The sequence below is a fragment of the Chlorocebus sabaeus genome, chromosome X (genome assembly GCF_047675955.1).
Source record: "Chlorocebus sabaeus isolate Y175 chromosome X, mChlSab1.0.hap1, whole genome shotgun sequence".
Taxonomy (NCBI): Eukaryota; Metazoa; Chordata; class Mammalia; order Primates; family Cercopithecidae; genus Chlorocebus; species Chlorocebus sabaeus.
In genome coordinates, this window is record NC_132933.1 from 1,554,413 (window position 1) to 1,578,199 (window position 23,787).

A 23,787-nucleotide genomic window follows, 5' to 3' on the forward strand; every position below is an offset into this window, starting at 1 on the left:
ATCTGCGCCGGTGCTAGGCCCCACCGACTGTCGCAAAGCGCGCCCGGGCCGCTTGACGGCAGCGAGGCCAGCCCCGGGGCGGCTGGAAGTAGCTTCAACCCCGCCGGGCTCCAGCTTTCCGGCAGCCGCCTGCCCTCGCCTTTTGTCTCTCTAGTGTTTCTGTTTTTTGTTTGACACAGGTCCAGCCAGACCCAGACCGGAGTGCAGTGGTGCAATCACGGCTCACTGCAGCCTCGACCTCCCAGACTCAAACGATTCTCCTGCCTTAGCCTCCCGAGTAGCTGGGACCACAGGCGCCGCCATCACACTCTGATCCACCCGCCTCGGCCTCCCAAAGTGTTGGGATTACAGCCGTGAGCCACCCCGCCCGGCCACATATACAATTTTATATAGTTACAGTACTACATGATACTATGTATATGTAGCAATATATAATCTACTGTATGGCAGAATATATATATATACAGCAATATATGCAAACACATAATGTGTATTATATATAATACAAGAAACAGTGTTTATACCGTCTGATACATTTACAACGTGTGCTACTACCTCTAGTTCTGAAACATATTCATGACCCAGAAAGAAAGCCCCCTATGCATTAAGCAGCCAGTTTTTTATTTTTATTTTTATTTATTATTATTGTTATATATATATATTTTTGAGAAGGAGTCTCACTCTGTCGCCAGACTGGAGTGAAGTGGCACGATCTCAACTCACTGCAACCTCCACCTCCCGGGTTCGAGCTATTCTTCTGCCTCAGCCTCCTGAGTAGCTGGGACTACAGGCGCAGGCTGCCACACCCGGCTAATTTTTTTTTTGTATTTTAGTAGAGATGGAGTTTCACCATTTTGTCTCGAACTCCTGAGCTCAGGCAATCCACCCACCTCAGCCTCCCAAAGTGCTAGGATTACAGGCATGGGCCACCGCGCCCAGCAGGTTTTTATTTTTATTTTTATTTATTTTTATTTTTGAGACAGAGTCTTGCTCTGTTGCCCAGGCTGGAGTGCAGTGGCGAGATCTCAGCTCACTGCAACCTCTACCTCCCATGTTCAAGCAATTCTTCTGTCTCAGCCTCCTGAGTAGCTGGGATTGCAGGCACCCGCCACCACACCTGGCTAATTTTTGTACTTTTAGTAGAGACTAGGTTTCTTCATGTTGGTCAGGCTGATTTCAAACTTCCGGCCTCAGGTGATCTGCCCACCTCAGCCTCCCAAAGTGCTGGGATTACAAGCATGAGTCACCCCACCCGGCCTGTTTTTTATTTTTAAACCATAATTTATTGGTTTTTGTTTTTGTTTTTGTTTGAGATGGAGTCTCACACTGTCGCCCGGGCTGGAGTGCGAGTGCAGTGGTGTGACTTCAGCTCACTGCAACCTCCACCTTCCAGGTTCAAGCGATTCCCCTGCCTCAGCCTCCCGAGTAGCTGGGATTACAGGGGCCCACCACCACGCCCAGCTACTTTTTTGTATTTTTAGTAGAGACAGGTTTCATTATGTTGGCCAGGCTGGTCTTGGACATGGTCTCGAAAGCCTGACCTCGTGATCCACCCGCCTCGGCCTCCCAAAGTGCTGGGATTACAGGCATGAGCCACCGTGCCAGCCCATAATTTATTGATTTTTAAAAATTTGTCCAGCCTTCTATCACCACGTTAAATCCATTAGCTGCAACCATCCCATGAGAAGCTGAGTGGATTCAGCCCCACCGTCTGCTCAGACTCCGTCCGAGCACCTCAGTTGTCCCAACAGCATCACTGCAGGACCCCCAGGACGTTGGACTGGTAGCTCCCTGGGTCTCCTTCTCTCTGGGGCAGATCCTCAGTCCTCCCTTGACTTCACAACTGTGGCCAGGTCATGTGCAGACTGTCCCTCACTTTGGGTCTCCAGAGCACTTGCATCAAACACCTCTAACTCAGAAGTGTGCAGCCACACTGGGACTCAGAACCCGAGAACAGGGACAGAAGACTTATGCCCTTGGGGTGCCCGGTCTCGCGGCATTGGGCATGACTTCCAGCTCCTGCGCCTTTCCCAGCAGCTGCTGACTGGGGACCCGGACCAGGGGCTAAGCGACCGGCCCGGCGAGCAAAGCTCGGGTACTCACTCAGGCACCAGCTCCTCCTTGCCCCGGGCCCTTGGCACAGGTAAGTGCTCATTAAGGGACTGCTGCTGCTCAGCCACGGAGACAGCAGCATGGAGACAGCTGGCCTGCCAGGCTTGAGTGACTCACAGGTCTGTCACGTCCCGCTGGCCCGGGAAGGCGGGGTCTGGGTGGGAAGGTGGGCGGGCAGGTCAGCAGTTCCCAGGCCTGGTGCTCGCCCTCCTTGTGAGCAGCGGGGTGGAGACGGGGCGGGCCTGCCTGTCGGCAAGGGTGGGGCGTCCGGCCCGGTCAGGTCCTTCCTGGCTGGGTGGCTCAGGAACACGGCCTCTTCCTCTTTTTTTCCCCTGCTAGCCCTATTCAGGCAGGAGCTGCTCTTCTGGGGTATCGCGATCCACTTAAGGATGAGGCAGACTTGGTGACAAGCTGGTCTGAGCAGGTATGGGAGCCCCCTGGGGAGACGGAATAAGGGAGGAAGTTGCCTTCTGCCTGGAGAGGGCTTGGGAGGGAGAGGGAAGCCTAGGGCTCCAACCAAGGCTGATGTTGACTGCCAGGGTTTGGGGCTGAAGCCAGGAACAGTCGCTCTCTCTGGTTCTTACTGGTAGCCCTCATGGGGGTCCCTGACGCCAGAGCCTCTAAGGCTGCCTGTGCCAGCCCAGGGCTGCCCACATGCCCACGTATATCCCAGAATAGGCACCAGGGCAGGGAACTCAAACTAGCGTGAGTGACAGAGCAGGTGGTCAGGGAGAAACAGACATCAAACCCAGTCAGGAGAGAGACACCACAACAGAGAGACAGAGAAGGGAAACCAGAGACAAGAGGGGAAGTGAGACAGAGACAGGCAGAGCCTCAGAGAGGCAGGAAGTGAGCCCAAAGGGAAGGTGACAGGTTGACGGAGAAAAGCAGGCAGACAGAGCAGAGGAACTCATGCCTCAGGATGCAAAAACCACATGGACAGGGCGTGGAGCAAGGGGCTGAGCCCTGCAAGGTCAGGTGAGTGTGAGACAAAGATAAACTGAGAGAGGGGGGACTCCAGCTGGTGAGATAAACACAAAGGGCTCCCCAGTGGTGGCAGGGGCATGTGAAAGAGTCCCCATCACAGGTTGCAACGGGGATGATTTGGCCATATCTGAGATCTTTTTAAATACACACGCCCTTGTACCCAGCAATTCACTGCCAGGAGTTTATCTTAAAGAGAACATCTCACAAGTGGGGAGACAGAGATGAACGAAGATGTTCCTGTAGTTACTAATGGAGGTGAAAAGCACTGGGGTTTCTTGGAACAACATGGTGAAACCCCATCTCTCCAAACAAATTTTAAAAATTAGCTTGGTGGCCGGGTGTGGTGGCTCACACTTGTAATTCCAGCACTTTGGGAGGCTGAGGCGGGAGGATCACTTGAGGTCAGGAGTTCGAGACCAGCCTGGCCAACATGGCGAAACCTGTCTCTACTAAAAGTACAAAAATTAGCCAGGTGTGGTGGCATGCGCCTATAATCCTAGCTACTCGGGAGGCTGAGGCAGGAGAATCACTTGAACCTAGGAGACGGAGGTTGCAGTGAGCTGAGATTGAGCCACTGAACTCCAGCATGGGAGATAGAGTGAGACTGCATCTTAAAAAAATAAAAAAAAAAATTAGCTTGGTGTGGCAGCATGTACCTGTAGTCCCAGCTACTCGGAAGGCTGAGGTGAGAGCATCACTTGAGCCTGAAAGGTGGAGGTTGCAGTGAGCTGAGATCACATCACTGCCCTCCAGCCTGAGCAACAGAATGAGACTATCTAAAAAAAAAAAAAAAAAAAAAAAAAAGAAAGTGGGCCGGGCGCTGTGGCTCACGCCTGTAATCCCAACTACTCAGGAGGCTGAGGCAGGAGAATTGCTTGAACCTGGGAGGCGGAGGTTGCAGTGAGCCGAGATCACGCCACTGCACTCCAGCCTGGTGACAGAGCAAGACTCCATCTCAAAAAATATATATATAGACTAGGCCAGGCGCAGTGGCTCAGGCCTGTAATATCCCAGCGCTGGCTGGGCACAGTGGCTCACACCTGTAATCCCAGCACTTTGGGAGGCCAAGGCCAGCTGATCACCTGAGGTCAAGAGTTCCAGACCATCCTGGCCAAGATGGTGAAACTCCGTCTCTACTAAAAAATACAAAAATTAGCTGGGCATGGTGGCAGGCGCCTGTAATCTCAGCTACTCAGGAGGCTGAGGCAAGGAGTTGCTTGAACCCGGGAGGCAGAGGTTACAGTGAGCCAAGATCACACCACTGCTCTCCAGTGTGGGTGACAGAGTGAGACTCTGTCTCAAAAAAAAAAAAAAGAAATCCCAGCACTTTGAGAGGCTGAGATAGGAAGATCACTTGAGCCCAGGAGTTTGAGACCAGCTTGGGAAACATAGAATTCAGGAGGCTGCAGTGAGCCATGATGGCACCATTGCACTCCAGTCTGGGTGACAGAGCAAGACCTTGTCTCCAATAAATAAACAATAAAAGAATAAGCTTGACCGCTTGTGCACTGTTGGTGAGAATGTAAAATGGTGCAGTCACCATGGAGACCAATGTGACAGTTCCTCAGAAAATTAAAAATAGAACTACCATATGATCCAGCAATTCCACTTCTGGGTATATACCCAAAAGAACTGAAAGCAGGGGCTGGGCGCTGTGGCTCACACCTGTAATCCCAGCACTTTGGGAGGCCAAGGCGGGCAGATCACAAGGTCAAGAGATGCATGAGGCTGGGGCACCAGGGCTCATTTCTGCAATCCCTGCACTTTAGGAGGCTGAGGCAGGAGAATTGCTTGAGCATAGGAGTTCAAGACCAGCCTGGGCAACATAGTGAGACCTTGTCTCTCTCTCTAAAAAAACAAAACAAAACAAAAAAACCCAGCAGGGCACGGCCGCTCACACCTATAATCCCAGCACTTTGGGAGGCCAAGGTGGGCAGCTTACCTGAGATCAGGAGTTCGAGACCAGCCTGACAAACATGGAGAAAACCCGTCTCTACTAAAAATACAAAATTAGCTGGGCGTGGTGGAGCATGCCTGTAGTCCCAGCTGTTTGGGAGCCTGAGGCAGGAGAATCGCTTGAACCTGGGAGGCGGAGGTTGCAGTAGGCTGAGATCGTGCCATTGCACTCCAGCCTGAGCAACAAAAGCGAAACTCCATCTCAAAAAAAAAAAAAAAAAAAAAAAGGAATATGATTCAGCCATGAAAAGCAAAGAAATTCTGACATATGCTCCAACATGATGACCCTTGAGGACAGTGAAATGAGCCAGTCACAAAAATACAAATACTGTAGGATTTCACTTTTTTTTTGAGACGGAGTCTCATTGTTGCCCAGGCTGAAGTGCAGTGGCGCAATCTTGGCTTCATCTTGACAGAGCAAGACTCTGTCTCAAAAACAATTTTTTTTTTTTTTTTGAGATGGAGTCTCACTCTGTCGCCCAGGCTGGAGTGCAGTGGTATGATCTCGCTTCACTGCAACCTCCGCCTCCCAGGTTCTAGCTATTCTCCTACCTCAGCCTCCTATGTAGCTGGGATTGCAGGCACCTGCCACGACACCTGGCTAATGTTTATATTTTTAGTAGAGACAGAGTTTCGCCATGTTGGCCACAGTGGTATCGAACTCCTGACCTCAGGGATCTGCTCGCTTCGGCCTCCCAAAGTGCTGGGATTACAGACCTGACCCACCGCACCCGACCTCAAAAACAATTTTTTTTTTTTTTGAGTCGGAGTCTCGCTCTGTCGCTCAGGCCAGAGTGCAGTAGCATGATCTCGGCTCACTGCAAGCTCCGCCTCCCAGGTTCACGCCATTCTCCTGCCTCAGCCTCCTGAGTAGCTGGGACTACAGACACCCGCCACCTCGCCCGTCTAGTTTTTTTGTATTTTTTAGTGGAGACTGGGTTTCACCGTGTTAGCCACGATGGTCTTGATCGATCTCCTGACCTCATGATCAGCCCATCTTGGCCTCCCAAAGTGTTGGGATTACAGGCTTAAGCCACTGCGCCCAGCCTCAAAAACAATTTTTAAGTGAAAAGAATGCTGTCAAGCCATACATGCAGAGTCAACAGGTGGCCATGGAGAAGGGCGGGGAACCTGCGGGTTAGCAGGTCTGGGAGGCTGGTGCTGGGCAGCAGCTAGTGCCACTTTCTCTGTTCCATATTTCAGCCCTCCCAGAGCCAGAACTGAGCCCAGTGAGAGCATACCCTGGGGCAGCCTGGATTCCTGGGGAGTCCCCGGCAGCCACACGCAGTCATGCACTATCCAACTGCACTCCTCTTCCTCATCCTGGTCAATGGGGCCCAGGCCTTTCGCATCTGCGCCTTCAATGCCCAGCGGCTGACGCTGGCCAAGGTGGCCAGGGAGCAGGTGATGGACACCTTAGTTCGGGTAAGTTCATCACTTCAGGGAAGCTGTGCCCCTAAACACCATGACCCAAAGCCCCCAGCCCTGCCTGACCAGGAGTGTGTTCCAGAGAAGAGGGGACAGGAAGAGATGTGGCACGGAGGTGCAGCACAGGCACTTGCCTGCTGCTGGCCTCAGTTTCCTCCTCTGTGAAACAGGTGACGTGTGGGTGGGATGAGTCTTCTCCTGGGGCCTTTCCAGTCCCACTGCTTTCTGTGGGCTACAGCCAGCAAGCCTTAACACTCTTGGCCACAACAGTGCCAGTTCCCTGGGCCCACTGCCTCCTCTGAGGGCAGCTGGCACTGAGTCAGGCTGGCCTTCCTGGTGTCCTGCAGATCCTGGCTCGCTGTGACATCATGGTGCTGCAGGAGGTGGTGGACTCTTCCGGCAGCGCCATCCCCCTCCTGCTTCGAGAACTCAATCGGTGAGCAAGGCTCTGTGAGTCTAATCAGGGGCGCACCCAGAGCCTTGAGGCCCTGACTCTGCCTCCCCTTTTCTTGGCAGATTTGATGCCTCTGGGCCTTACAGCACCCTGAGCAGCCCCCAGCTGGGGCGCAGCACCTACGTGGAGACATACGTATACTTCTATCGGTGAGCACGGAGCTGGTGGTGCAGCAGGGCAGGGGGCGGGGAGGGGGCGGGCGCAGTCCTTGGCCCTAATGTGAAGTAGGCTCGTTAGTCCCCGGGGCCACAGGCCCCCCATCCTGGGACAGCCTCACCTGCTTAGCATACTTTTTCTTCTCAACACCTTTTATTCTGGACTCTTCCCATCCTCGACCCCCGCCAGAGTGTCCATAGAGCAGGAGGCCTTCCTTCTCTAAGCACAGATGTGGGGTCCCTCCTCCTCTCTCCTGTGGGAGCTCTCCTGCTGGGGCTCAGGGTGTGGCTGACCCCCTCTATGAAAGTGGCCAGCAAGGGCTGCAGCTCCTGGGAAGAGGCTCCGTGGGGACCACTTGTGAGCCTTGGGTAGACCCGATCTTCTAAGTCCCTGGGAGGACAGGCTGGCAGGGAGCCCTTTGGAATCAGGATCCAGAGGGCAAGGGAGGCTGCAGGGAAGGAGAACTGATTCTCTATGTAAATAAAATTATATGACATCTGGTATTTGCTCCAAAATAACTGGGTACGCAGGATACAGTGGCTCATGCCTGTAATGCCAGTGCTTTGGGAGGCTGAAGCAGCAGGATCACTTGAACCCAGGAGTTCAAGGCTGCAGTGAGCTATGATTGTGCCACTGCACTCCAGCCTGGGCAACAGAGCGAGACCATGTCTCAAAAAAAAAATGAAAAGAAAGGCCGGGCGCGGTGGCTCAAGCCTGTAATCCTAGCACTTTGGGAGGCCGAGATGGGTGGATCACGAGGTCAGGAGATTGAGACCATCCTGGCTAACCCGGTGAAACCCTGTCTCTACTAAAAAATACAAAAAACTAGCCAGGCGAGGTGGCGGGCGCCTGTAGTCCCAGCTACTCGGGAGGCTGAGGCAGGAGAATGGCGTAAACCCAGGAGGCGGAGCTTGCAGTGACTGAGATCCGGCCACTGCACTCCAGCCTGGGCGAGTGAGACTCCATCTCAAAATATGAAATATCCAGAATAGGCAAATGCATAAGATAGAGAACAGATTAATGGTTACAGGGGCTGGCGGGAGGAGAGAACGGAGAGAACTGGTAATGGATGTTATGTTTTGATTAGGGGTAATGGGTACCAATGTTTCAAAATTGATTGTAGCAATAGTTGCACAGCCTTATGAATGTACAAAAAAACCATGTTGTATACTTGAAGCAGGTGAATTTTATGGCATATGAATTATGTCTGATGTTTTAAAGTTCTAGAGACACGTTGGGAGGGCTGTGCCCACATTGCCGCTGTTAGTGGAGGGCCCCTCCCTGACTGCCGTTTGGCACTTGCAAGCCAAAATCGGTGATGTGGGCCCACTGCTGCCCATCCCTTGGTCCTCCCAGGTCACACAAAACACAGGTCCTGAGTTCCTACGTGTACAACGACGAGGATGATGTCTTTGCCCGGGAGCCATTTGTGGCCCAGTTCTCTTTGCCCAGCGATGGTAGGGAGGGAAGAAGGGTGGGCTTGGTATGTGGGAGCAGAAGGGGGGTTCTTGCTGGCTCCACTGGGGGCTTCCTCACCCAGAGGGGCTGGGGGAGAAGGGCCAGGAGTGCATGGCAGCCCTCGGTCCCTGGGCCTTGCAGTCCTTCCCAGCCTGGTGTTGGTCCCGCTGCACACCACTCCTAAGGCCGTAGAGAAGGAGCTGAACGCCCTCTATGATGTGTTTCTGGAGGTCTCCCAGCATTGGCAGAGCAAGGTAGGCCCGGGCAGTTTGTACAGGAGGGACAAGGATAGGGTGGCCCAGCGGCCAACCCGATGGCTGCTGTGTCTCTAGGATGTGATCCTGCTCGGGGACTTCAATGCTGACTGCGCTTCACTGACCAAAAAGCGCCTGGACAAGCTGGAGCTGCGAACTGAGCCAGGCTTCCACTGGGTGATTGCTGACGGGGAGGACACCACAGTGCGGGCCAGTACCCACTGTGCCTATGACCGCATTGTGCTGCATGGGGAGCGCTGCCGGAGCCTGCTGCACACTGCGGCCGCCTTTGACTTCCCCACGACCTTCCAGCTCACCGAGGAGGAGGTGAAGGGATGGGGCTGGCACAAGGAGGGAGGGCAGGAGCAGGGTCACAGGGAAGCCCCTCGGCCCCGGGCACTGACACTGCCCCACCACCCATTCCCAGGCCCTCAACATCAGTGACCACTACCCCGTGGAGGTGGAGCTGAAGTTGAGCCAGGCGCACAGTGTCCAGCCTCTCAGCCTTACTGTTCTGTTGCTGCTGTCACTCCTGTCCCCTCAACTGTGCCCTGCCACCTGAGCCCCCCCCCCCATGGCCTGCTGCCTTTTGGGACTTAAACCCCAGCCTCCCCTGTCCATCCAGCCCTGGGGCTGGGGGGCTTCAACTACAGTTGCCCTGTGACTGCAGTCCACCCCCACCTGCCTTTTGTTTGATTTAGCTCTTCTTCTTTGGTTGGGCTTGTGCCTAGATTAGGAGTGGAAGCCAGGGGCCCCGAGGCTGGACTCATGCCACCTGCCAGGTAGTGTAGTATCAGGAGTGGAGACAAAGTGGGCTCTGGGTTGGGGGAGGGGAAGGGAGGGCTCAGAAAGAGGAATCAAGATGTTATATGACAAAAAGGAAAGTTACTGAGAACAAAAATCCAGATTGGTGAGATATGACACTTGTGCAGCAGATATGCCAATGGGCCATCTTTATTGTGGATTGGTAAGAATCACCAGGAAACCATTAAGCTCCAATAGCTACAAGGAGGGTGGTTAAGCCGCTACATCAAACTCCTTCTCTGGAACCAGGAAACACCAAGACACATTTTGGCTCATTGTAATCCGGTGAACAATGCAGTCAGGCCTGTTGTAACTGCTGAGCAGTCATGCTCGCACCACTTGGGTGCTGTCGTCTGTGTTGGCACAGGCTTTTGCATGCCTGGTAAAGTCCAGCCAAGGCTGGTCAAGGCCAACATCTGCACACAGAAAATCTGCACCAGTTACGTAACCTAAAAAGCTAGTGAAGCCAGGTGCCCCGGGAAAGGGGCAGCAGGACACAGCAAAATGCCAGACCCCTCCCTTGCATCCTCCTCTCCAAAGAACAGAGCTCAGGAAAAACACTGACTGGGATGATAGAAAGGCCATGTGTTAACTATGATCACATTTATGGTTTGGAACCATCACCCCAAGGTAAAAAAAAAATAAATAAAAGGTATTCCCAGGTATGTTTGGCAAAATAAAATAAAGGTAATTTAAAACCTTACAAATGGCTATAAATTGAGATTACAAAAGACCAGAGGCCTATTGGGAGCCACAGGCTGGGGGGTGGGGCCAACATATTCCAGCTCTGGGACCAAAAGCCTTTGGAGTCCTGTCCCTGGATACAGATGCTCAGGCCACCCACCTAGCACGCCTCTCATTTTTGCTACTCCCCCAAAAGCTAGCGCTGTTCTATCTAGTGATAGTTAAGGTCAGACCTCTGGGATTCCCAGGTCAAACCATGTCACATGTTACCTGTTCTGAGGTCTTTTTGTTACAAAGGACCAAAGGTTAGCCCAGACCTTTGGTCAGGTGGTGAGGGCCCTGGGAATGCAGGCTCTGGGAGAGGTTAGTGCATGGGGCTCAGGAGATTGCTAGAGATAGGAAAAGTGCAAATCCCAGAATGATTTCCAACAAGGAGGACTGGCTAAACCAGATGGGTGAGACCACGCCCAATGCAATGCACACCTACCCTTGCTAAATAAATGCTGATGCTGGTTGGGGCACTGCTGGTCAGCCTCTAGCCCACAAGCCCCTCTTGGTTCCCATGTGTTGTAATAAGCAACACAACCGTAGGCTGACCCCAGCCTGGGATTGCAAGGCTTTGCTGCAGCTGTGCTTCATGAAAAGCACTTCAATGCTTTTCAACCTACTGCCTAGGACCTGGGGAGGTCCAAGTCAAGCTCCAGAGTAGACAACTGACATAAGGCCACCAGTCCTAGCCCTTTGCAGGGTTTGCTGCCTCATGAGCAGGGCTGAACTGTCAACCTGTTTCTGAAGTGAAAGGGCAATGACCCAAAGGTTCCCAAAGGAAGTTCCTTCTCCCTCAAGAATGTAAATACAAAAACATAGGTGGACAGGAAGTAGAATTTATTGGTGAATATTAAGTGGGGGCAGCATATTGGAAGCCCTCATGAGTGCAGGGCTCGCCATTTGTCCAGAGGACCACGATTGGGGATATACTTGACCCCACAGCCATCTGGGATGAGCCGCTTTTCAGCCACCATGTCTTCAAATTCATCAGCATTGAACTTGGTGAAGCCCCACTTCTTTGAGATGTGGATCTAGGGAGCAATGGAAAGAATTGTCAGAAGGCCTGGGGCAAAGAAAGGTGGGAGAAGGGGGCTGCAGCAGTACGTACCTTCTGGCGGCCAGGAAACTTGAACTTGGCCCTGCGTAGGGCCTCAATCACATGCTCCTTGTTCTGCAGCTTGGTGCGGATGGACATGATAACTTGGCCAATGTGAACCCTGGCCACGGTGCCCTGGGGCTTTCCAAAAGCACCTCGCATGCCCGTTTGGAGCCTACATTGGGGTAGTGCAAAGTTAGAAACATGAATGTCCATCGGAAAGGCCTGTCTCCAAGGTCCCTTAGAGCAACCCATACAACAAACAGGCTGCATACACTACCAAGGAAGCTGCTGTTTGCAGTCATTGCACACTGGGCCCCCATGAGGAAAGGAACTCAGTCGGCTTAATTGGCTGCAGAGCATCTCAAGAACCATGGAGGCGTCCTGCAAGGCACCACTGGGCTCCTCTACTAGCTTCAACTACCTGCTTGCTGGCAAGATGGTTGTCATCAAGCTAAAAGAAAAGCTACTCCCATCACAAGTGTTTCTCCTCACCTGTGGTAAACAGCTTACTTGCTAAGACTTCCTCATGCTTTGTTTGTATCCGCAACAGTACATAGGAAAGGGTCCTGAGTGACCACTGAAAATCACTTGCCAGCTGTGTCCTGGCTTTTCTAGTAGCCATAGTGGCTGAGTCACTGGGGCCAAGTACCTCTATGCTCTGTCGAATTAATGCAAGCCTAATAACGTAGAGACTCCAAATTATGGGAAAACTGCCTTAAAAGGCCCAGACCAAACTCACCTGTCAGCCCCAGCACAGGACAACATCTTGTTGATGCGGATGACGTGGAAGGGGTGGAGCCGCACCCGGATATGGAAGCCATCCTTGCCACAACTTTTTACCATGTACTTATTGGCACAAATTCGGGCAGCCTCCAGGGCTAGGTAGGGGGAAAGAAAGCACCAAAGTGAAATACGATAGTAGAGAAACATTCACCACGACCTTCTCCAGCTCAGGGGAAATGTGTTGGCTGGGTTTTGTAAAAAGGCTTATGTTTCATTAACTCCCAATTCCAGTGCAGTGTATGTGGATGGGGTTGAGGGAGCAAAGAGGAAGGACTGGGGGTGACGAACAAAGAATCCTGCCTTACCTTCAGAGGACAGCTGCTCATATTCATCTGACACCATGTGGCCACAGAGCGGAAACTCATCCACTTTTGCCTTCTTCCGCCCCAGGTCAAAGATGCGAATCTTGGCATCTAAAAAAGGATTGGGCAAGTGTGCAGGGGGTGTCACAGACGGACGCTGAGTCAGTAGAGCCAAGCCAGTGCAGGGGCCCTTCCACTACTTACCAGGGACACCTCGGCAAAAGCGAGACTTTGGGTACGGCTTGTTCTTACAATACCGGTAACTGCAGGGGAGTGAAAAAACACAGGTTAGGTGAGGTTCACATAAAGCCCAACAGGGACTTTGCCCCTCAAGGAACAACCCAAAAGAGGGACGGGAAAAGGGTGGGGAATGCACGTCCACTACCGTTTGCATTCGGGGAAATAAACTACAAAGCAACACTTGGCTGCTGCAACACAGAGGACACCCAAAACTAGAAACACAACCGCCACCATCTTCCGTTACTTTGTCTTACGCTTCCTATAAACACTTCGCAACAAACTTTCCTAGTTAAAAATTATCTCTTCAAGACACTGCATACTACAAAATCGCCGCATTATCACTGCACAGCTCAGATCACCCAATTTAAGACTTTCGGGCACGTGGCACTAAATCCACCTCCGAGTCGAGTGGAAAGGCGTCTGGCGCCCCCTGTAGGACACAGGAGGCGGCCGCACCCGTTTTTCCCGGACTGCCCTTCAAGTCCGACAAGGCAGGCGGCACGTCGCCCGGAAATAAGACAGAGAACGCACACAAAGGCCCCAAGAGAGCATCGAGCGTCCGAAAATGCGGTGAGCTTGCAGGACACAGGGAGAGATACATGAGGGAACGGTCGCTTCCACACCGACACGGGAACGAAGGGACAGACAGTAATATTGAAGACTAAAAAAGAACTGCGAGATATAAAACATAGGATCAGTTCCCAGAACGGGGCCGCCGCACGGGGGACGCTCCACCCCACAGCTGTTTTCAGCGGCCACAGGCACTTCTTTCCCCTCCCGTTTCCCAGCAGTGAAAGTACACCGATTCAAGACTCACCAACGGGCGGGGCGGCGGCCCATGGCGACACCAGGATCTTCAGTGGCTGCAACGAGAGAGAGAGAGAGTCGGAACGGAAGACGAGAACAGACCTAAAAGGGGTGAGAACCAGCAATGGCACTGCAACAGACTACAACTGAGCTTACTCACCCCGCCGAAGGGAAAGAGGTGCTCCCACGTCTGCGCATGCCTTATATAGGCGATCTATCTGCGCGCGTAAGAACCATAGAGTCCTGGCGAAGGCGGGTGGACGCTCTGTCAGACGTCATGACCATAGACACAGCCGCTCTTAGCGCCTGCGCCCAGGCGTAGCCCAGCATATGCGCAGATCAGAGAGGTGGCCGGGTACCGGGGCCGCGGGCGGCCAGCTGACGAATGGGGCTTCGCCACATGGTCGCGAGAAGCCCGCTTCCGGCTGGCCATCTTGGGCGTAGAACTCTTGCCCTAGGCTTTGCTCTTAACTGTGACAGACGTATATTTCTGAGAGTGGAAAAAGGAAAGCACCCTGGGTGGGCCTCCTGGCGACCGCGAGAGTGTCCCCGAGCTTGCGCGGGTCCCGGACATGCGCTCCGTGCCTCCTTCTAGGCTAGAAGCCCCGGCGGTGAAGCGCCATATAGGGACCTGGGCCCGCGTTCCTTTGTCAACCCGGGAGGCCGGAGCGGGAGACCCATTCCCCTACCGGAGAAGCTGGACCAGGCCTTGCTGGGAGCTATGCCCCGTATCCCCGTTTCCTGGAGACCTAGGATTTGCACATTGCCGCGGGGAAGAGGTCGAGAAGTCTCCACAGAGATTCATGGCCTGGGAGACCCGGGGGCATCACTGGCCCCGCTCCGCCCACCCTGACCCGCACCGTCCACCCTGACCCGCACCGTCCTGGCCAACTGCGTCTCGGGCGCCGCTTCCCATGAGCCACTCTCGCCTGGGCACTACCTCGCCTCGCCCTTCCCACTCCACTGTGCTCAGAGTGCCTCGGGGCGCGTCTGGGGGTCGTGGGGAAGCAGGGCCGCCCCAACCCGCCCACGGAGCAGCATCCAGGGAGAGGTGCGCAGAGCGGGCGGGCGTCCTGGGGGAAGTGGCGTCTGGAGGTGTCTGTCCACAATCTGCAGGTGGAGCGCGGTGGGGTAACTTCCCGTCCTTTGACAGGAAGGACAGGAGGGAATCCTGCTCGAGCGCACCTGTTTTCCAGGATGACATGTCGCTTTTACAAATGGCTTCAGGTCCCTTTGAGAAAAGCTTGGGACGATTTCTGGGGTGCACTTGCAGCAACGGTGCAGGGTCCTTCCCAGGGGCAGGTAGCCTCCCTTTCCATCATGGGACTCTGGATCCCGGCGGTGACTTACGTCTGTAACTGGGTTCCAGGCTGTAACACCACTGGGGCAATACAAGTCAGGGATTGCGGCGGGGCGCGGTGGCTCACGCCTGTAATCCCAGCACTTTGAGGGGCAGAGGTGGGCGGATCACTTGAGCCCAGGAGTTTGAGACCAGCCTGGACAACAAGGGGAAAAACTGCCTCTACAAAAATTAAAAATTGGCCAGGCGCAGTGGCTCACGCCTGTAATCCCAGCACTCTGGGAGGCCAAGGTGGGCGGATCACGAGGTCAGCAGTTTGAGACTAGCCTGGCCAACATGGTGAAACCTCGTCTCTACTAAAAATACAAAAATTAGCCGGGCATGGTGGCGGGGGCATGTAATCCCGGCTGCTCCGGAGACTCAGGCAGAGAATCACTTGAACCCGGGAGGCAGAGGTTGCAGTGAGCCAAGACCGTGCCATTGCACTCCAGCCTGGGCAACAAAGCAAGACTCCGTATCAAAGAAAAAAAAAATTAAAACTTAGGCAGGCGTGGCAGCACATTCTAATCCCAGCTGAGGTGGGAGGATCGCTTGAGCTCAGGAGGCAGAGATTGCAGTGAGCTGAGATCGCACCACTGCACTCCAGCCCGGGCAACAGAGCAAGACTCTGTCTCAAAAAAAGTCATGTATGGCCAGGCGCGGTGGCTCACGCCTGTAATCCCAGCACTTTAGGAGGCTGAGGCGGGCGGATTACCTGAGGTCAGAAGTTCGAGACCAGCCTGGCCAACATGGTGAAACCCCGTCTCTATTAAAAATACAAAAATAAGCCGGGTGTGGTGGCACACAACTGTAATTCCAGCTACTCGGGAGGCTGAGGCAGAAGAATTGCTTGAGCCCGGGAGACAGAGGTTGCAGTGAGCTGAGATCATGCCACTGCACTCTAGCCTGGCCTACAGAGAGAAACTATCTCAGGAAAAAAAAAAATATTCTGCCTACAGGGCGGGTGCAGTGGCTCACACCTATAATCCCAGCACTTTGGGAGGCTGAGGTGGGTGGATCAGTTGAGGTCAGGAGTTGGAGACCAGCCTGGCCAACGTGGTGAAACCCCATCTCTACTAAAAATACAAAAAATTAGCTGGGCATGGTGGCGCATGCCTGTAATCTCAGCTACTCGGGGGGCTGAGGCAGGAGAACTGCTTGAACCCCGGAGGCAGAGGTTGCAATGAGCCAAGATCACACCACTGTACTCCAGCCTGGGACCACAGAGCAAGACTCCTCTGTCTCGGAAAAAAAGAAAAACAAAAAAGAAATTCCACCTACAGTCTCCTCACTCTCTAGTGGGTGTTAAAATGAACTTTCCGTAGCCACTTTGGGCAGAGGGAGGATACAGTCTAATCCTGCATGCCCTAGAAGGTCGTGCAGGCTGTTCTCTGCACAAGGACACCTTCCTGGGGAGTGAGAGGGCTGAAATCCCTCCCGGTTGTCCTCGCCTCCAGCTGACTACCTGCCTGGAGAGCGGAGTGCCTCTTGCTGATCCGCACACAAGCCTGCAGGGGCGGGTGGGGGCCCTGGAGCCCAGACAGGCACCAAGCAATCTTGCAGCCCTACACGGTGAGGACAGGGGAACTGGCGGAGTTCCACCTGTTGGCTCCTCTCCCTCCTGACCTTCCCATGGGAATCCTTCCATGAACCGTTAGCACAAAGAAATTGAAGTGGGTTTCTCCATTGCTACCCTCACCATCTAGGACTCCACTGTCCTTTTTTTTTTCTTTCTGAGACGGAGTTTGGCTCTTGTTGCCCAGGCTGCAGTGCAATGCCGCTATCTCGGCCCACGTAAAGGGCATGGTGGCATGCACCTTTAGTCCCAGCTACTCGGTAGGCTGAGGTGGGAGAACTGCTTAAACCCAGGAGGTGAATGTTGCAGTGAGCCGAGATTGTGCCACTGCACTCTAGCCTGGGTGACAGAGTGAGATTCTATCTCAAAAACAAAAAAGTTGAAATTATAAAAAAGCTTAAAAAAAAAAATCACTACAAAATGTGTAGCACAATGGTTTTTTTTTTTTTTTTTTTTTTTTGAGACGGAGTCTCACTGTTTCACCCAGGCTAGAGTGCAGTGGTGCAATCTCGGCTTCCTGCAACCTCCGCCTCCTGGGTTCAAGTGATTCTTCTACCTCAGCCTCCCGAGTAGCTGGGATGACAGGCACATGCCACCACACCCAGCTAATTTTTGTATTTTTAGTAGAAATGAGGTTTCACCATATTGGCCAGTTTGGTCTCGAACTCCTGACCTCGTGATCCACCCGCCTCAGCCTCAGAAAGCGCTGGGATTACAGGCGTGAGACACCGCGCCCGGCCAGATCATGGGCCTTAAATTGTTTAACTATGTGGGTGATTGCACAGAAGAATAGTATAAATAACTTTATACTACTTTATACATGGGATAACATGTTTCAAGTTGTTTCAAAAACCGTTTTTTTGTTTTTGTTTTTGAGACAGAATCTTGCTCTATCACCCAGGCTGGAGTGCCATGGTGCCATCCTGGCTCAGTGCAACCTCTGCCTCCTGGGTTCAAGCGATTCTCCTGCCTCAGCCTTGTGAGTAGTTGGGATTATAGGCGAGGGCGCCACCACGCCGACTAATTGTGTTATTTTATTAGAGACGGGGTTGCACTATGTTGGTCAGGCTGGTCTCGAACTCCTGACCTCAAACGATCCACCAGCCTCGGCCTCCCAAAGTGCTGGGATCACAGGCCTGAGCCACCGCGTCCGGCCTCAAAAACCTCTCAATGATTCGCTTGAATATGTGTAAAGTGATGCACAGGCCACCCTGAAGACTTTGGTGGTTTCTACTGAAACTACACATCATGCCGGGCGCGGTGGCTCATGCCTGTAATCCCAGCACTTTGGGAGGCTGAGGCGGGCGGATCACAAGGTCAGGAGATCGAGACCACGGTGATACCCTGTCTCTACTAAAAATACAAAAAATTAGCCGGGCGCGGTGGCGGGCGCCTGTAGTCCCAGCTACTCAGGAGGCTGAGGCAGGAGAATGGCGTGAACCCGGGAGGCGGAGCTTGCAGTGAGCCGAGATCCCGCCACTGCACTCCAGCCTGGGCGACAGAGCAAGACTCCGTCTCAAAAAAAAAAAAAAAAAAAAAAAAAAGAGTCTAAAAACTACACATCAGGCCAGGTGCGGTGGCCAGTGCCCAGTGCCCAGAATCCCAGCAAATCCCAGCACTTTGGGAGGCTGAGGTGGATCACCTGAGCCCAGGAATCCCAGACCAGCCTGAGCGACAAAGCAAGACCCATCTCTACAAAAAGTAAAAAATTAGGTGGACGTGGTGGTGGCGTGCGCCTGTAGTCCCAGCTACATGGAAGGCTGAGGCCGGAGGTTGAAGCCCTCGCTGGGGTGGAGAGGTCAAGGCTGTAGATGAGCCCTCATCGCGCCACTGCACTCCAGACTGGGCGACAGAGTGAGACGCTGCCTCAAAAAAAAAAAAAAAAAAAAAAAAAAAAAAGAAGAAAAAGAAGAAAACGAAAACATTGCAAATAAAGCTATACATCCACTTCTGCACTTCTGCGTGGACTCGAGCGTTCAAGACGGGCGTGGCAACCCGATGACAGGAAACCCTGCAAGTTCGTGCTCCCAGGAGGCTCTTCCGTAAGGGCCACCAGCCACGGGAAACCACGACCTTGTCCCTCACCAGGAAAAGCTCAGCCTGTGGCTCCGCGAGCGTGGACCGTTCCGTGGCCATGAGCGAGAAGAACCACGGACCCCCGCCAAGAGCTGGGATGGATCTCGCGGGCGGGAGGCGGAGGGTACTCGGCCCACCCCAGCGGAGGGCAGCGCGTGGGTCCGTTGAGACAACGCTCCGCGGACTCGATGACTCCTGGAGCAGAGCCCTGGCAGCGCTGCACCGCAGGAGGGAGGAGCTGCGTCTACTGCGGGGCCATGAGAGGGAGGAGCCGGTCCGGGGATGGGGGGGCGGGGCAGAGACTGGAACCCGCGCAAGCGCGGAAATGCCCACGGCCGCGCCCTCCCGCGCGAACCGCGGCGACACCCGGGCCGCCCTCGGAGGGCACGGATGTCGCGCCGCGCTCCCGGGGTGCTTCAGTTGCGCCCACGGCCGACGCCCGGCAGCGACGGGCAGGTGCCACGACCTCTGGACGTTTCTCGCCCCTTCTCGGGAATGGAACGCTTAGAGAAGCGCAAGTCCGCACCCAAAACACAAGGCGGCACTGTTGCGTGTGCACCGACGACTCTGCGGCCAGCGCCCTGGCTCTCTCCCCGGGAACGCTTAGGAGCCAGAGAGCGCCGCGCCGCGCCACGCCCGGCAGGGCCGCAGCAGCGCGCACGCGACAGGGTGTCGTCCATTGGGCAGCAGGAGCGTCCGCCAAGGGCGAGGGGCGGGAATTCCGTGCAATCTGAGCACGGTCATTGGCGAGGACAGGCGAAGAGGAGGATGGATAGGCGGGTCGGGGCGGAGCTTCCTGTGGGCTCCTGGAGCCTCCGGGGAGCGACCGAGGCGGAGGTGGGGAGCGAGGCAGCTGTGGGCTCCGGCGGGCAGAGACTAGGTCTGTCCCTCCACGCCCAGCCCCGCCCCCCCCGCCCCGCCCCACCCCACCCCGCCGCCGCCGCCTCGGCATCGCCTTCCAAGCCTCCCAGTCCTGGGCCGGCCCTGCGGGGCATGCGCCGAGTCCCCTTCCCGTGCAGACCGGCGGTCACTGTCCTCCCCCGGGGACTAGGCGGACAGGCGTCCCCCGAGATCAGGGCCCGGGAAGCCCCGTGAGCCGCTCTCGCCTGGGCGCCGTCGAGGGGCCGCCCCGCCCTTCCCACTCCACTGTGCTCCGAAAGTGCTTCGGGGCGCGTCTGGGGAGTCGTGGGGAAGCAGGGCCGTCCCCACCCGTCCACCCGGCAGCGTCCAGGGATAGGTGGGCAGAGCGGGCGGGCGGGCGGGCGTGCGTCCTGGGGGAAGCGGCGTCTGGAGGTGTCTGTGCAGCGTTCCGCGGTGGCGCGAGGTGGGGTAACAAAGTCTTGCCCGTCCCTTGACAGCGGTGGCCGCCGGGGAGGGAATCCTGCTCTGCTGCGGGCGGTCGTGGGCTGGGGCGCTTCCTGGCCTGTCTCCTGGGGGAGGTAGGAAAGGTGAGCCCCGCAGAGAAGGCGGTGGCTTCCCTCGACGTGGGTGCCAACAGGAGCCATCCCTTCAACCGGTCTTCCCGCGGGAGGGTGCCTGGCTGGGAACACCCGCAGGGCTGGTTCCAGCACCCATGGGACCGCTGGGTCCAGCCCAGTGTGTGTCCAGGGAAGACCCGCCTTACCTGCCAACCTTCCCGCACCGGGAGGGTTCCCAGCTGCTGGTGATGCTGCTCAGGCGGCTCCCCACAGCGCCACCACCCACCCCCGGAGCCGGCCGCTGGGTTTGACCCGTCCGCCCGGGTTCCTCTTTGCTGGGCTCCGAGGCCTGGCGGGACTTCCAGTCTCCTCGGCGGCTCTGGCGACCCAGCATCCCTTTGCCCTGGGGTCAGACGGACTCCCAAGGAATTGCGTCCCGGTGGAGAAGACGCTTCCTTCCCTCTCCCTTCCTCTCCTCCGCCCCCTTTTGCTCTCTTGTCCTTGCACTTTGCCTTGTCCGTGTGTCCAGCTCTGTGTGTGTGTGTGTGTGTGTGTGTGTGAGAGAGAGAGAGAGAGAGAGACTGACGCGAGCCCTTAGTCACCTCTTGCTACTATTTTTTCCCCATGTTATCACTTGTCTCTTGACTGTGCGGTTTGCGGGTTGTGCTTGGTCACACGGGATTTTAGTTTTCGTGTCATCAGAATCTCCAGGCTTTCCTGATGGCTTCTGGGGGTTCTTGTCGGTTTGTTTCCTTCTGGCTCACGCTGTGTCTCGCCCCCTGGACGCTGAGCACCAGTTCCGACTGCTGGGTAACAGACGACTCCACGTTTCGGTCCTTCCCCACCTAGCGCTCCTCTCACCCCCCAGGGTTCTGAGGGACAGGCTCTGGGAGGGCTCTCGGGGAGCCAGGACTGTGGCTCAGGGTCCCTCTCAGGCTGCGGTCAGGTGTCCACTGGGGCCCAGTCACCCTATCTGACTGGGTGGGGAGCCCTCGTGATGATTCTCCCTCTGGAGGCTGCGGCAGGAGACCTCGGTTCCTCCCCACCTGGCCTTCTCCCAGGACTGCTCGGCGTCCCCCGGAGCTGCAATCCAATCGAACCAGCAGGAGAGGGCGCCCTAGACCTGGCCACACTCTCTTTATGTCCTGGCCTCCTAAGTGACTCGCCTCACCTCCGCTGTGGTTTTTATTGGTCTCACAGGTCCACCCTGGAACGTGCTGGAGAGGGCGCCACGCTCAGGGTGGAGGCTGTTCCTGAGTGCTGCAAGTCAGAAGCGCCCTTGCGCCTGTAGAGCTGTGTGGGCTGCTGGAGACCCCGAGCGGGCCGCCTCAGGAACATGTCCTTGGTGTCAGCGGGAGCAGCAGGCCGCCTCCTGGGGCTGACACTGGCCGGGGTCTGCATTTCTGAGGGCGGGGCGTGCTTTGACATCCTGAAAGGGTTGCAAAACCCATCACAGAGAACCCCAAGAAGGGAGACTCTGCCCCCAAGACCCAGTGTGCCCCGCAGGGTCTGTGCTGTGTGCTCGCTGGCTCTTCATGGAAGCCTTTCCCAGCCCGGGTCGGGGACCCCTGGCCCAACATCCCCAGGAGCCGGCAGGAAGCCCGTTCTGGTCACCACAGCCCCTTTTGCATGGCATGAGTGCCCCACGCCAGCCTGCATGGCATGTGCCTCCTACTTCCAATGCCCTCCTCCCAGGGGCTCATTCCTGCCCCTGCCCCCTCTCTGCCCCAAGTGGGGCGACCTCTCTCTGCAGACAGGGGAGGCCTCTCCTCCCGGCATGCAGCCCTGAAAGGAGAGGGGCCGGGGCAGGGAGGGGGTGTGCCGCGCCATCGTGGTGAAGGCAGAGCAGCTCCTTTGTTCCGTGATGTGTCAGGTTGCCGGATACTGGGCTCCAGGCTCCAGGGGCAGTCCCTGGCCTGGGGGGTGGGATGTGGAGTGCCAGGTGGGTCCCGGAAGGAGCTTTCCACTGGGGCCCCAGGAGGTTGCCCCATCCTTCCCACTGGGACTGGCAGGTGACTTCCTGATGACGCTCTCCGTGGCTCTGAATTTGTCACAGAGGTTCCGTGGGCGATGAGTGCTTTTCCTGTTGGCCGGTGCCGCCTCTGGGCAATGCAGGGACCCTTGATGACAGCTCCTGACCCCTTCCAAAGCCGCCTGGCCCTCCTTGAACCCGACGAGAGCAGGTTGCCGGGCCTTCCCTGAGGAATGTGTTCCTGGCAGGTGGGGACAGCCCCTCCCCCAGGGTGTTGGGTACAGGGTCCTGGGGTGCCTCAGGACACGGTCAGGCCCACTGAACCCCCACACTCCTGGGCCACCTGCCCGCTGGCTGTCCTCTGTGACCCTGTCTCCCCTGAGCCAAGGTGCCCGGCCTGGTCCCCCGGGAAGAACAGTGAGGAGGTCTGGCTCTCCCTGCCATGGGGGCCTCGGGGGCCTGGACGGGGACGGTGTCCTCCCTCCCCAGGCTGCCCGGCGCCCTCGCTCAGGGAGTGCTCTCCTAGCGGCCTGTTCGGCAGACGGGCACAGTCACGACAGCAGCCGGACCCTGTCCCGGCCCATGCACCCACCTGGACAGATCGGCGCCCTCCTAGACTTACTGGCTCCATTGAGGGTCCCAAAGGGGCTGCCCCAGAGCACCCTGGGGTCTCCAGACCCCTAGGCCCACAGCAGCTACCAGCAGCCCAGGCAGGACCCAGGGGCTTCCGGGCACAGAGGCGCCGCTCCCTGGCTTGTGAGCCCGGGGCCTCTCCGGCCGTCGTCCCCTGTCGGGGGGGCCTCCACTCCTGCTCTGGATCAAGGTCCTGCCCCCAGGGAGAGCTGGTGCCTTCGGGGGACCGGGCCCTGGTTGCGGTTGGAGAGTGCGTCCAGGGATGGTGCTCTTCTTGGCTGCCGCCCTGCCTCCCAGGGGCCTCCCCAGACACCCGGCTGCTGTCAGCTGGGGCTGGGGGGTCCTCTGGCCTAGGGGTCATCCCAGTTTGGGAGTGCCCTTCCCTGGACACTGTGTCCAAGAAGGATACATGCTCGCCCTTTGTTGGGGGCCAGGCACAGGGTGAGGGGACACTCGGCCCCACCACCCCTGTCTCCGGGAGCCCTGGCTGGGTACGGTGCCTCCTCTGAGAGATCCTGCCCGGGACTGGTGCCGCCTGCCTCCCACACAGTTGGGGACCCTGGCCGGGCACCTCCTGCCAGCCCCCTGCTTCTGTCCTAGCCTCAGGCGGGCCCTGCAAGCTGTCCATGTGCCTGTGACACCCGGTCCCTCTGCGGATGTTTGCAAACACCCCTGCCCCCACAGTGATGTCTGGGGGCCTCTCTGGGCCTTTGTGTGCCGAGTTGAGGGTGGGTGGTGGGGGGGGGGTCTTTCCATAGTTGCCTACTTCCTGTCCTCCTCGGCCCCAGGTCCAGGGGTGCCCTGCCTGCTCAGTTTCCAGCCTGAGCCCTTCCTTGAGCTGGCCCAGTCCCCTAAGCTTCTGCAGCAGGTTCCCAGATCCACCCGAGGGACTCCTGGCCAGTGTTCCCAATGGTGTCTGAGTGCTAGACTCAGTCCCTGGCCATAGATTTCGGGGAACCGCGCTCTGAGGGGCCATTGCTTCTGTTTCCTCTCCAGGTCCCCTCCCAGTTGCCTCGGAGAGCGAGGATGGGGCTGTCGGGAGGCAGAAGGGAGGGTTGGGGTGCAGAGGTGAGGCTTAGGGGAGGGAAAGTCAACTGGGCTACCGCCCCTCCCTGCCCTCCCTGGACTCAGTCCAGACATAACCTGCGGGTTGGAGGCCTGTGCACCCTTTATCTCCTAGTAGCCCGGCGGGTCCTCCTGG

The 23,787-nt window shown here is 56.3% G+C and overlaps 3 protein-coding genes and 1 non-coding gene across 5 annotated transcripts; 2 read left to right on the forward strand and 2 right to left on the reverse strand.

Annotated features, from left to right (window-relative positions):
* The first annotated feature begins 26 nt into the window (after positions 1-26).
* DNASE1L1 (deoxyribonuclease 1 like 1) lies at positions 27-10,316 on the forward strand. 2 transcript variants are annotated; one of them, XM_008019567.3, is made up of 9 exons: positions 27-2,143; positions 2,452-2,536; positions 6,259-6,480; positions 6,831-6,919; positions 7,000-7,086; positions 8,450-8,550; positions 8,693-8,805; positions 8,884-9,132; positions 9,233-10,316. In XM_008019567.3, the coding sequence occupies exons 3-9, from the start codon at positions 6,346-6,348 to the stop codon at positions 9,365-9,367; spliced, it is 909 nt and encodes a 302-aa protein (XP_008017758.1). In that variant the 5' UTR covers positions 27-2,143; positions 2,452-2,536; positions 6,259-6,345; the 3' UTR covers positions 9,368-10,316. The 2 variants fall into 2 exon arrangements, with proteins under 2 accessions (XP_008017758.1, XP_008017757.1); XM_008019566.3 differs by lacking the exon at positions 27-2,143 and having other exon boundaries at positions 2,173-2,536.
* Positions 10,317-11,161: 845 nt separating this feature from the next.
* RPL10 (ribosomal protein L10) lies at positions 11,162-15,579 on the reverse strand. Its single transcript, XM_073013312.1, has 8 exons — positions 14,758-15,579; positions 13,733-14,062; positions 13,583-13,628; positions 12,730-12,788; positions 12,529-12,636; positions 12,180-12,318; positions 11,450-11,612; positions 11,162-11,372 (listed from the first exon to the last, which is right to left on the reverse strand). The coding sequence occupies exons 3-8, from the start codon at positions 13,603-13,605 to the stop codon at positions 11,220-11,222; spliced, it is 645 nt and encodes a 214-aa protein (XP_072869413.1). The 5' UTR covers positions 13,606-13,628; positions 13,733-14,062; positions 14,758-15,579; the 3' UTR covers positions 11,162-11,219.
* Positions 11,661-11,795, reverse strand: LOC119621004 (small nucleolar RNA SNORA70). Its single transcript, XR_005237542.1, has one exon. It is a non-coding gene; the product is annotated as a small nucleolar RNA SNORA70 (small nucleolar RNA).
* Positions 15,580-20,508: 4,929 nt separating the features above from the next.
* On the forward strand, positions 20,509-23,651 carry LOC140710818 (uncharacterized). The gene is made up of 2 exons (XM_073013313.1): positions 20,509-21,374; positions 22,038-23,651. The coding sequence occupies exon 2, from the start codon at positions 22,187-22,189 to the stop codon at positions 23,093-23,095; it is 909 nt and encodes a 302-aa protein (XP_072869414.1). The 5' UTR covers positions 20,509-21,374; positions 22,038-22,186; the 3' UTR covers positions 23,096-23,651.
* The last annotated feature ends 136 nt before the right edge of the window (positions 23,652-23,787 follow it).

What these genes read in the sequence shown, in the direction of transcription:
- DNASE1L1 (XM_008019567.3), top strand. Translation starts at nt 6,346, where the DNA reads ATGCACTATCCAACTGCACTCCTCTTCCTCATCCTGGTCAATGGGGCC. An exon ending in CTGCTTCGAGAACTCAATCG is followed by an intron (nt 6,920 to 6,999) that starts GTGAGCAAGGCT and finishes TTTTCTTGGCAG; the next exon opens with ATTTGATGCCTCTGGGCCTT. An exon ending in GTTCTCTTTGCCCAGCGATG is followed by an intron (nt 8,551 to 8,692) that starts GTAGGGAGGGAA and finishes TGGGCCTTGCAG; the next exon opens with TCCTTCCCAGCCTGGTGTTG.
- LOC140710818 (XM_073013313.1), top strand. Translation starts at nt 22,187, where the DNA reads ATGTGTTCCTGGCAGGTGGGGACAGCCCCTCCCCCAGGGTGTTGGGTA.
- RPL10 (XM_073013312.1), bottom strand. Translation starts at nt 13,605, where the DNA reads ATGGGCCGCCGCCCCGCCCGTTG. An exon ending in TGAGCAGCTGTCCTCTGAAG is followed by an intron (nt 12,319 to 12,528) that starts GTAAGGCAGGAT and finishes CCCCCTACCTAG; the next exon opens with CCCTGGAGGCTGCCCGAATT. An exon ending in AGTTTCCTGGCCGCCAGAAG is followed by an intron (nt 11,373 to 11,449) that starts GTACGTACTGCT and finishes ATTGCTCCCTAG; the next exon opens with ATCCACATCTCAAAGAAGTG.